Source organism: Carassius auratus, chromosome 6, assembly GCF_003368295.1.
Source record: "Carassius auratus strain Wakin chromosome 6, ASM336829v1, whole genome shotgun sequence".
Taxonomy (NCBI): domain Eukaryota; kingdom Metazoa; phylum Chordata; class Actinopteri; order Cypriniformes; family Cyprinidae; genus Carassius; species Carassius auratus.
The window spans coordinates 458,573-471,361 of record NC_039248.1 but is presented as its reverse complement, the minus strand read 5'-3'; the positions used below and the strand labels follow the sequence as shown (position 1 = coordinate 471,361).

The window sequence follows — 12,789 nt, the reverse complement described above, 5'->3', positions numbered from 1 at the left end:
TGACAGACGTTAATCTGATCAAACCAGCACATGCACGACTGACGGCTCATTTAGTCATGTGACAGATAAGAGCAAGATGAGATTCAGTCTGAAGGTGCTTTCCCATGTTTGATCAGACACGCATGTGTGTCCTTCAACACTTACTCTGTTGCCTAGGCAACCTTGTTTACAACAGGCAGTGGTTCTGGACATATTTGGTTAGGACTGTCGTCACATTAGTGTACTTTTGCAAAAATGTGCAATTGCAAATATATGCATTGTATGTATATAAAAATTATATTATAATATATATTTAATATATATATATTGAACTGAGAGCACTGTAAAAATAAAGTCCAAGGTAAAACCCCAGATGCATTTTGGTAATGAGAATCTGGAGGGGATATTTTCCTAATTGTTTTCATTTCTTTGTTTGGCATGAAATATGGAAATAACTGAAAAGTATAAAAATGAAAAGTATGATCATGTACAGCACTCAATTCTTAGTTGGAGCTCCTTTTGGCTGAATTACTGCAGCAATGCGGAGTGGCATGGAGTCGATCAGTCTGTGGCACTGCTCAGGTGTTATGAGAGCCCAGGTTACTCTGATAGTGGCCTGCAGCTCTTCTGCATTCTTGGGTCTGACATATCTCATCTTCCTCTTCACAATACCCCATAGATTTTCTAAGGGGTTAAGGTCAGGCGAGTTTGCTGGCCAATTAAGAACAGGGATACCATGGCTCTTAAACCAGGTACTGGTAGCTTTGGCACTGTGTGCAGGTGCCAAGTCCTGTTGGAAAATTAAATCTGCATCTCCATAAAGTTGGACAGCAGCAGGAAACTTCTAATGGCTGCGTTGACCTTTGACCTCAGAAAACACAGTGGACCAGCAGATGACATGACACCCTAAACCATCACTGACTGTGGAAACTTTACACTGGACCTCAAGCAACATGGATTGTGTGCCTCTCCTCTCTTCCTCCAGAATCTGGGACCCTGATATCCACAGAAAATGCCAAATTTACTTTAATCAGAGAACATAACTGTGGACCACTCAGCAGCAGTCCAGTCCTTTCTGAAGCGAGACGCTTCTGACGCTATCTGTTGTTCAAGAGTGTCTTGACACAAGGAATGCGAAGCTGAAACCCATGTCCTGCATACGTCTGTGTGTAGTGGTTCTTGAAGCACTGACTCCAGCTGCAGTCCGCTCTTTGTGAATCTCCCCCACATTTTTGAATGGGTTTTGTTTCACAATCCTCTCCAGGGTGCGGTTATCCCTACTTACTTCTACACTTTTTTTTCTACCACATCTTTTCCTTCCCTTCGCCTCTCTATTAATGTGCTTGGACACAGAGCTCTGTGAACAGCCATCCTCTTTTGCAATGACCTTTTGTGTCTTTCCCTCCTTGTGCAAGGTGTCAATGGTCGTCTTTTGGACAACTGTAAGGTCAGCAGTCTTCCCCATGATTGTGTATCCTACAGAACTAGACTGAGAGACCATTTAAAGTCTTTGCTGGTGTTTTGAGTTAATTAGCTGATTAGAGTGTGGCACCAGGTGTCTTCAATATTGAACCTTTTCACAATATTCTAATTTTCCGAGATACTGAATTTGGGATTTTCCTTAGTTGTCAGTTATAATCATCAAAATTAAAAGAAATAAACATTTTCAAATCTATCAGTCTGTGTGTAATGAATGAATATAATATACATTTTTCACTTTTTGAATGGAATTAGTGAAATAAATCAACTTTTGATGATATTCTAATTATATGACCAGCACCTGTGTGTATAAATACATATTCATTTTTTTAAGTTTATTTTTTTTTAGCTTTAATTTGCTTTTATTTCAGTTTTAAGATTTAGTAATTAATTTAGTAATTAATAATAAAATTTGGTTAAATGTTAAGTTTTCACCCTGATACTTCTATTTTATTTAATTTCAGCATAATTTATTTTAACGAGAAAAAAAATAAATAAACAGATTTTGATTAAATTGACAATAGCAGCACTGAGTGTAAACTTGAATGAAATGCATCTGATGTAGTTTTGAATATGCTAGAGTGTTGTCCGCTGAGATGAGCCGAACCTCTGGAAGCGGCAGGAGTTCAGTCCGATCTTGATGGAGACGGCGCTGCCTGAGTTCAGGTGACTGCCGTGAATGGTGATCCTCGTTCCTCCGGAAATAGGCCCGTATGACGGCTGCACGCGACTGAAGAACGGCGACTGGACACACACACAAATACAGTTTACAATAACATTTCTAAAAAGTTAAGTTAGAAATCACCAGGTGTGGCTCATCTGTAAGGACAGGTGGCACCAAAATATTCACCCAGAACACAGACCTCTATATAAACTGAATAAATAATAAACTATAAATGTGTTCAGCATTCTGCAGCTAATTTTTTCTTTATCATTTTAAGTCAAAGTGTGCAGGATTTATTAAAAAGGCACGTAAAATAGTACTAAGTTGATACAAACTCAACAGCGCCACAATGGCAATCTGTGGTGGGAAATGGAACTGCAATACACTCTAGGACATCTACCAAAAGAGTGTGTGACTAAACTTTGTTGAGTTTTTTAATTTAAACTAGCACTAATTTAGGGTCAAGAGCAGCTCCTGGAAGTCCTGCAGTTTGAGAGTGGAGCTCACCACAAACGTGAAGGCTTTGGGAGAGACGGCCCTGTACTCCGGCAGACAGTCGCGCACACACACCTCCACCTGAGCGTCCTGCACACGGTAGCCTGTGGCATCGGCCAATCGACACACGATCCTGCAGAGAGAGAGAGAGACACGAGTGTCTGTGTGGAGCTTAGAACAGATTGGAAAGGAGGTCCCTGGGTTTGAAATGAAAAAAAAAAAACACCACTGTCACTGCTTTCAGTACCAGGATGCAAAAAAAACGTCACATCAAAGATGCATTTGGACGTATGAATGAACAGCATAGCATCCAGAAACTGCAACAAACAGATAACAGATTTAATAAGAAAAGGTGAGTTAAACTGGCACTGATTATAACATTATGACTTATACAAACTGGAAAATTCTATACAATTTTATATAAATAAATTTAGAATAGAAATATTTTTATATGCAGCAAGTGAATATTTATTTTGAGCCTAAATTTGCTATTAAATTTGTTTTGAAGATTACTTGATAATGTAAAAAAATAGTGTATGCACAATTAAACATTAACTGATGCTGAGAAATGAAAACAAAATAATGACAATGATGATGATGTAACATCCAATGCTGTAAATAAAACAATCTACTGTTGCCATGGTTACCTGTTTCCAACAGCTGGGTTTTCATGCAAATTTGTGAACGGTGCATAGAATGCTGAATAGGAAAAAAACGTAAAATCTCCAAAATGAGCGTAAATATACTCTAGTAAAGTCCCTCGGTTCTCCATTTCTATTTTGCACCAGTTTCTCCAAAAGTGAAGATTGCGATGCTGCTTCATTAGTAAATTATATGGGTCATTTTATTTTGTGATTGACAGTGCAACATCTTATACTAATGATGTCAGATGTAACTGTGTGAGAGACTCACTGCTCAGCGCTGATGTATTCCTCCTCGAGGGGCTGACAGGACACTTTCCCGATCCTCACTCCGTTCTGGATGTCTTTAAACTGAAGGCCCAGATTCTCTCCGCTGATGGTCAATCTGGTTCCTCCCTGACGCGGGCCGGTCTCAGGAGACAACTAGACCACCACAGATACGCAAGTTACACTTTTTTGCATGAACTATACCTTAAAAACTATTTACAGAGACACAGACATCAGAAGAGAGACAAACACAAACGACAGCATCACGAAACCCAAGCTCAGAAGCAATCACTAACGGGTAATTGGTTTCAGAGGGACCGCTTTCATTCGACATTCACACATTTTTACAGATAGATGCATGAAAATAGGAAAGCTCAGCTTGAGAGAGAGTAAAGCGGAGGAACAGAGAGAGAATAGGTGTTCATCTTCAGAACAGATGGCTCTCCGAGCGCCTATGCTGAGCTAATAATCCACCTGATAAATTCATTCTACTCCAAATTAAATTAACACCTAATCTAATAAGTAAAAGATGACAGTGGTGCCGCACAGATAGAGAGCGAGCCTGAGAAATGGAACGAGGAGAACAAAGGAGGAGTTTAATTAACACGAGGGGATGTAAATTTAGTAAGTAGATGTTCTTAAAGTTATTATTCTGTTGGCAGGAGAATTTGGGAATGTCGAAGTAATGCCGCAGAGAAAATCTACTTCCAGAATAACAGAGTGAGGAAGAAAGAACTGTAGAAAGAAAGAAAACTTATCAGCGCCTGAAACATCATCTGTCAAAACCTGTCATGATATCAAGGCTTTGTCAAGCATGTGAAAAGAAGGAAAACCTGCCCCCTCCCCACTAAATATGACTATATAATAATTATAATAATAATAATAAAGTGCAGTAAAATATACTATTATAAAATATTTTTAATTTGTATTAAAATATATAAATAAAATATATTTACTACTAATATAATTTAATATATTGCATTACACATTTACTTTATTAGTAGTAGTATTTAATTATTATTTAAAATAAAATAAAATAATTAAGGAAAAAATACTATTGCAATAATGTAATTTTACTGTAAATTAAAAATGACAACAACAATAATAATAAATTGCATTAAAATATTATATTGCACTAAACATTCTTAAATTTTTTATATTTAAATAAAGTAAAATTTTTACAATAATACAAACTATTTACTACTATTAATATGAAATAATAATAAATATTAAATATTTACTTTATTAGTAGAAGTACTATTATTATTATTTAAAGCAATAAAAAATAGTCGAGGAAAAAAAAAGATTTTTATATTCTTTGCAATAATATTATTGTATAAACAGGTCTCAATACAAGCACAATACAAACATTAATTGTTTTATCGATTTTTTTATCATTTAGTGCCATGCCAGCTGTGAGAAAAGAGGGGAAAAAGAAAAAGTAAATAAATGAGCTGTAGAAAACATCAAATAAAAAGAAGTGTCTGAAAGTGTCTTTGATCTTTGAGCTGTGGTGTGCAGTAACTCACTCTGGTGATGCGCGGGTGCATGCAGCGACTGTTCCCGGCGCTCGCGTGCATCCAGGTCTGTTCCTCCCGAGCACACTCCTGCTTCAGAGAGCACTTCCTGTCCTGAACACACCAGCCGCACTCGAAGCTGGGGTCGGCCTTCAGACACAAACCACAGCTCTCCCGCAGCGCAGAACACTTATACAGGTGCGCTGCGGAGACCAAGAGAGATTCACTTACGATTGATGGACCAGAGGAAACGCTGTTAATTATCTAAATGTCATGCTGCACCCCATTCAACTCAACTCAGGATGCTGCACTTTACAGGATTTTCAATGACACAGTCAAGAGGTTTCCAAAATGAGTCCAGGGAAATAGAAAAAATGACTAAAAATACAAATAATAAATAAATAAATGAATGTAATACTAAAATAAGATTATAATAAATATAGATAAATATATAAATAAATAAAATAAATAAATAAAAGTATAATAGATTAAATCAAATAAACAAAAAAGTAAAATAAATAAAGCTTAAAATAAATAAATAAGCATTTAACAGTGCACTCAATGAGCAAATATGTTTCATGTGGTATTAAATTAATATAAACTAAATATTTTCCCAATAAATATTTTTCACCCTTTAATTTTATACAGTGGGCATCAGTGGCATACAACACTGAAAACCCCTGCTGTATCTATCAATGAAAGTGTGAAGCTAGTGTTGTATAGTAAGCCTCAGTGGGTCAGAAGTAAGAGATATGAAGCAGAATATCCCACATCTGACGGTGAACGGATGACAGCATGAGTTTAGTCTGATGCTGACATCATGAATCCTGAGCAACACCACACCTGCACAGCTGAAGAACAGGACTCATGCATTACAACATCGCATCTGCTTCTCTGATGCTAGAAAAGAACTGTGAAGCGTGCTTGTTCACGCAAGCAAACAATGCCTTTAACATTTACAGAAGCTGCATCTCTCTGCTGCAGCATCCTGTGGGGGTTGCTAGGCTACCGGCTACAGTGCGCCATGGTTACCTTGGATGTTGTGAGGGTTGTCAATGATGAAGTTTCCGTTCCACACCACAGACAGATCGACGGGAAGATCGCTGATGTCACTTCCTTCATAGTTATACTGCAACACAAGAGCAAAAGACATTTAACTACATGCTGCTCGCGTGATGCTGGACGCATACTTTCAGATGTAAAGCATCTCTTCAGGTGACCGCGAGGCGTTTTTGAGCTTGACTCTGTTGTTTTCCTGTTTTATTAATATGGTATTATTTATTTACTGCGTCTCAAACACATACTTTCATTCATCCTCAACTCTCAATAAAGTTTCAGTCAGTCTGTTCTCTTGATCATAATTTGACTAGATATTTTTTTAGCTACAAAATAAAGGAAATTGTGACTTTTTCTCTCAAATTTCTTTTTTTTTTTTTTGTCTACACCTTGCAATTCTGACTTCTTTTGTCACTATTTTAAGAAAATGTCACTATTTTAAGAAAATGACTGTGAGCTGGTTTGTTCCTCAGAATTGGACTCTGTAACTCGCACTTGTGAATTTATAGGTCGTAATTCTGAGAAAAAAAAAAATCTGATTTTCAAATTGCGAAAAAAATTGAATACCAAAAGAAAAGCCAGAACTGAAAGAAAAAAACTAATAAAACAAAAAACACTCAAAATTACAAAAGGTCAGAATTGCAAGATATGAACATTTTACATTATAAACAAAAATTATAGGAAACAATCCTATAAGGTCAGAACAATGTAACATTCAGCTTTAAATAGTTTATAATAGATTTAATATATTAGATCTATTGTCCTGATGTCTCAGATGAAAACCTACAGGAGCAGTGGAAGAATATTCATGTGTGTGTGTGTGTGTGTGTGTGTGTGTGTGTGTGTGTGTGTGTGTGTGTGAGATGGAGTCAGCAGGACTCACAGAAACACACATCTGAACCTGCGAGAGAGCGACGGCACGAATCACTGAATAGAGATTAATGAAGGAGCACTACAGCGCTTCACCGCGGTACCTCGCTCCGAGAGAAGAGAGCGCAGCGTTTAAGACACAAATAAATGAAGGAGAAAGAGAGAGATTCTGTAGCAGTCACAGTCAAATAATTGCTTATTTTGAGAGCCGACCTGCATTGAGCTGTTAGAAAGCAAAGCTCTCAGAAACACACACACACACATTTCAAAGAGCACTAGAGCAGGACATCCTCTGAGGAACACACAATGTGATGCTGAGCTGCTGTGGATGGGTGCCAGGGCGTTGCTATGCAGTTGCTAGGGGTGTTCTGGATATACTTACAGTCTCACCCACCCTCTGTGTTATTCTGGGATGTACGGTCGCCTCAAATCACTAACCCATGTGTAAGCCATGATGACAGCCATACTTTCCATAGTGTAAAGCACACACTCATCTGTCATTCATTATTTGCATTTGCCTTCATGAGCCACGGATAATTAACTAGGCACTAATGATTTGGTCTCTCATTAGTTAGGAAATGAAAAATGATTTATGGTCTGAACACGAGCGCTGCTCTGTCTTACATGTATGTTATGGTAATTCATTCCCCCCGCAGGCTGCAGACGTGCGATCGATTTATTTGGCGAGAGACTGACGCTTTTGAGCAGCCGGTTAACCTCTCACCGACGTGGGAAGATGAGCGCTCATCTAATTAAATAAACGAGAGATGACGGGGCAAGCCTGAAGAGGACAATGTGTTTGAGTGTGTGAGACTGGCCTGCATCAGATGATCATCATCACTGGAAAGAGTTTGATTTCATTTAACAATATACATGTGCTATATAAAGAGAGAACAGCCGCCCACTGCAGAACACAAGCTTCCTATTTCCACATCTCACCAAGATTATTAGTTACCAATGTTTTTTTTACAAAGATGAAAACCAGCAGTGAAAAATAAATTAATAGTAAAAACGAGATATTGCTAAACAAATACATGCATCAATAAATGCATAAATAAGGTAACAAAAGCAAGTATGCATAAACAAATGTACAAATACGCACATAAATGCATGCATGCATAAATAAATGCATTATGAATGCATGCATTTATTTATGCATGTATGCATGCATTTATGTGTTTATCATTTATATAAAAATATTAATAAACATGAATAAGTGGATAAAAGCAAGCATGCATAAATAAATACATAAGTGCATGGATGCATGCATGCATGAACAAATAAATGCAATGAACAAGTGCAGAAATGTATGCATGCTTATACAAATAAATGCATAAATAAGTGCATAAATGCATGCATGGATATACAAATATATGCATAAAATAAGTGCAAAAATGTATACATAAATGCACAAATAAATGTACAAATGCATGCATTGCAGACAAAATCGATGTATCTAATTTCACAAGATGTGCTCATCTAATACATCACATCCTGTGCTGTGAAAGAAAAATGTATAATGACAAAAAGTAATTTATGAACAACTGAAACCAAACAAAAAAAATGATATTGAAGTTAAAAAGCAAACTCCAAAAAAGATACACAAATACGAACTAGTGAACCTTTCAAAACTACAACAAGCCAAGTCATGGTTTCTGTCTTTTGTGGTGCTGATCTGATCTGCACACAATCACAGCAGTAATCATATGTTATTGGCGGCTGGAGTCTCATGTGGGACGCTGAAGGATGTTGATTTAGTGATTCAGCTGATGGTTTAATGATCTTGTCCTTCCTCTGACCCTGGACTATTGTGTCCTGAAGCGGGACCCTTGCTGCTCCGGGGATGTTGTAACATGGACCCCTGTGGGAAAACGCCTCAATCCTCCCAAAGCAAATAAATATTATAATAAGAGTGCGTGCTTGTATCAAACCTGATTTAAGTGCCTTATTTGTTGTTTATTCATAGACATATTCACATAAAAAAGCAGCCAAGTGTAGAATAATGCAATAAATGAAATGGTACAAGAACAGTGTAAAAACAACAGTGGTAAAATCATGGCTTATTGTTTCCCAGCTAAACTTCAGTTCAGAGTGAGAGAAGAATGCATCATTCAGACTCATCTTCATACAATAACTACCATTAAAATAATATTACCCTCAATTCCCTCCACATTTAATTGTAAACTTCATTTCTCTTAAGTGATTAATGACTTAAAGTGGTTCTATATCTGCAGTCGTGACACACACACACACACACACACACACACACACACACACAGATCAGGTTGTCCTGAACGGCCCCCGGCTACAGTCTCTCTCTCTCTTTCTCTCTCTCTCTCTCTCTCTCTCTCTCTCTCTCTCTCCTCATTCTCTCTTGCTTCATTTTTCTTTACCGTAGTATCTATCACTTCTGTGTCGCTCTCACACTGTAATTAATCATCATTTTTTATCGGTGTCTCCTCTAATTGGTTCTCATCAGAACTGTGCTGCACCTCACACACACACACACACGTTCGTTTCTATTCTCCTCCCAGTGTGTTTTCTGACAGACTGAAAGCGCTTCATAAAGGAAGATGAACTGAACCCAGACAGATACTGTGTGTCAGACAGAGTCTTCAGGGACACCAAGCACGAGTAACACAGACACAGAAACTATGTAAACTTATTCAATTATTTAATTATTTTGTATAATATTTATAAATCCAATCCACAGATTATATATTAATATATTTAGAAATAAGTGTATGGATATGATTGGCATATTTATATATAAACAATACCATATTTAAACCAATTACATTCTTAAAATGGCCAGTAAGATTTTTTAAGCAATTACCAGTTTTATTCAGTTTTAAATCAAAATCTATAAGTCATTGTTTTTTATTTAATAAATGCTTTTTATTTTATTTTTTTTAAACTTTGTTCATCAAATAATGCTGAAAGATTTTTTTTACTGTATTTATCAAATCAATGCAGCCTTGGTGAGTAAAAGAACATTTATCTTACTTTTTTTTGTTATCTTACCAGTTTTGAATGGCTTTGTGCACAAACACAATTATTAACACATTTATTCTAATTTTTACACAATTTTTACATCACGTTTGATCAAATAAATGCAGTCTCGGCTTGCATATGTGATACAGTAGTTTACACACTCAGCTTTGCCATCTTCTAACTTGACAGCCCTTCAAACCACATTTCCCATGAGCCCCCTCACTTCCTGCTTTCTGTGTGCAGCTTTATCCAGTTCGATGAACGCCAGCTGTGGTTTTCCCATGAGTCCGAGCGCCAGCTCACGATCAGCACGAGGAAGGAGGTGAGACGGGGAGGAGTGTATGTGTGTGGGACGCTGATGCAGTTTTTGGGTCTGTTCTGACCACTAGAGAGCAAGAAGGGCCTTCGGATGGAAACCACAAGAACACAACACAAGCCAATCGTCCAGAGAGAAACACACAGCCAGACCGAGACAACGAGAAGAGCTGGAGTCCAGAAACACACACCCATCTAGACTGACGCGAACCGCTTATAACACTCAAACTCAGCAGGACCAATCCTCCACCATCTGTGCTGCTTCAACTAAACAATAAGACACTGTGTGTGTGTGTGTGTGTGTGTGTGTGTGTGTGTGGATATAAATACTGTTCTCATCTGCCTCTCTTCTGATTAAATCAATGTGCCGGTTGCAACAGTTTGCAACAGTGTGTGTGTGTGTGTGTTAGAATAACACAAGTTCACTATTATCTATCCACTCCAGATCCAGATATTATCTACAACACACACACACACACACACACACTGAGAACGGTGGATTAACCACAGATTATAATCTCATTACTGTATTGATCTGTGTGCATTATCAGGAGCATCACATGCATGACTCTGATATGATCATGTGACAGGATCATTTCCATCACATTTCCATCACACAGTTAAAAGAATGCTTTAGTGAATCATAATTATGACATAAAGAGCCAAACTGAGACAAAAAGTCATAATTATGATATAAAAAAACTTTTTTTTTTTTTTTTTTACTTTGTCTAATAATGGTACATTTTTACGTCAGAATTTCGACTTTATCTCAATTATGATTGAAGCATTATTTTTTTTCGTAATGTTGCATTACATGACCCTTCAGAAATCATTCTAAGATGCCGACTTGCTGCTCAAGAAACATTTCTGATTATCATCGATGTTCAACACAGTTGTGCTGCTCAATATGTTTTTGTGGAAACTGTGATGCATTTTATTCTTCAGGATTCCTAGATGAACAGAAAGCTCAACAGCATTTATTTAAAACAGAAATCTGTCATTCTAAAGGTCTTTACTCTCACTTTAACATTTATGTTTATTCATGTGGCAGACGCTGTTTTGGCTTTTAATCAATTCAATGCATCCTCGATGAATAAAAGTGTTTAGTTCCCCCCAAAGTTCTCCTGACAATGCAACACAGCTCGAGTGAAAGACGTGAGTGTGCTTCTGTCACAGTGCACAGACGTGTGTGTGTGTGTGTGTGTGGCTCACCGTGGTTCTCTGGCACTGGATGCTGGAGCTGTTGAAGCGCAGCGCCGTCACGCTCTGCGTCTCGCCCTGGATGTGGAAGACGCACTCGTAGTTCCTCTGACCGGACTGAGGCTGGGGAAGGTTGCGAGCCGACAGCGTGATGGGCTTCGGGACGCCCACGGGGATGTAGATCTGAGTGGACGGCAGAATCTGAGGACAGTCCTGCGAAAGACAGACAGACATCTGTTATCATCAGCGGACTCAAACACTTCTGGAAAGAGACAGGATTCTTACTGAAACAACAGAACACAGGAAGGACATCGAGAGATCGCTCGTCTACAGCTGACATGTTTAACATCGGGTCAAACAAGCCTGATGGGAAACATGTGGAGCAACGAGAAATGAGCTGGACGCTGACATTACCTGGAGAATATCCCAGAATACCTCACTGCTCCGTCTGTGTGTGTGTGTGTGTGTACACTTGAGGGATAAAACATCAGTCCAAGCCTCAAACAACGACTGGATGTTCAAAAGGGTTTTAAATGTTTCTAAAAGACGACTGCATTTATTTGATCAAAAATACAGTAATATTGTGAGACATTATTAGCATCATTCCTCCAGTCTTCAGTGTCACATGATCTTCAGAAATCAGAATAATATGATGATTTACTGCTCGAGAAACATTTCTGATTATTATCAATGTTGAACACAGTTGTGCTGCTCAGTATTTTTGTGGAAACTGTGATACATTTTATTTTTCAGGATTCACAATAGATAAAAGTTAAACAGAACAGCATTTATTAGAAATAGAAATATTTCATAAAATTATGAATTTCTATACTGTCACTTTTGATCAATTTAATACATCCTTGTCGAATTATAGCAGTAATATAGTATTTGCTTAAAATCTCACTAACTTTATTTACTGAATTAATTTAGTTACTTTATTTAGATTCACACACACACACACACAGACACACACACACACACATATATATATATATATATAAATCATATACATCTACATATATACTTGTATTATTTATATACAGTGCATATAACATTTATTCATAATTATTAAAAATATATTGCTATATAATCTCTGGATTGGATTTATAAATATTGCTAAAAATCATTTCAAATGGTTAACATCATCTTTGTTTGATCAATACAAAATTCAAATAAACATTTGTATAAAACAAAAACATTATAAAATTATTCACTGTCATTTTTGATCAAATAATGCATCCTTGCTGAATAAAATAAAATAAAAAAAAAAATATATATATATATATATATATATATATATATATATATATAT

At 37.0% G+C, this 12,789-nt stretch overlaps 1 protein-coding gene across 1 annotated transcript in view; it reads right to left on the bottom strand.

Moving 5' to 3' along the window:
• LOC113089396 (plexin-A1-like) overlaps positions 1 to 12,789 on the bottom strand; it is a 111,054-nt gene that overhangs the window by 23,525 nt on the left and 74,740 nt on the right. Inside the window, exons 10-15 of the mRNA XM_026256005.1 lie at positions 11,490 to 11,690; positions 6,075 to 6,171; positions 5,055 to 5,245; positions 3,530 to 3,681; positions 2,630 to 2,750; positions 2,066 to 2,202 (exon numbers count right to left, since the gene is read on the bottom strand). Of these exons, the coding sequence (XP_026111790.1) occupies positions 2,066 to 2,202; positions 2,630 to 2,750; positions 3,530 to 3,681; positions 5,055 to 5,245; positions 6,075 to 6,171; positions 11,490 to 11,690 (899 nt within the window). The remainder of the gene's footprint in view (positions 1 to 2,065; positions 2,203 to 2,629; positions 2,751 to 3,529; positions 3,682 to 5,054; positions 5,246 to 6,074; positions 6,172 to 11,489; positions 11,691 to 12,789) is intronic.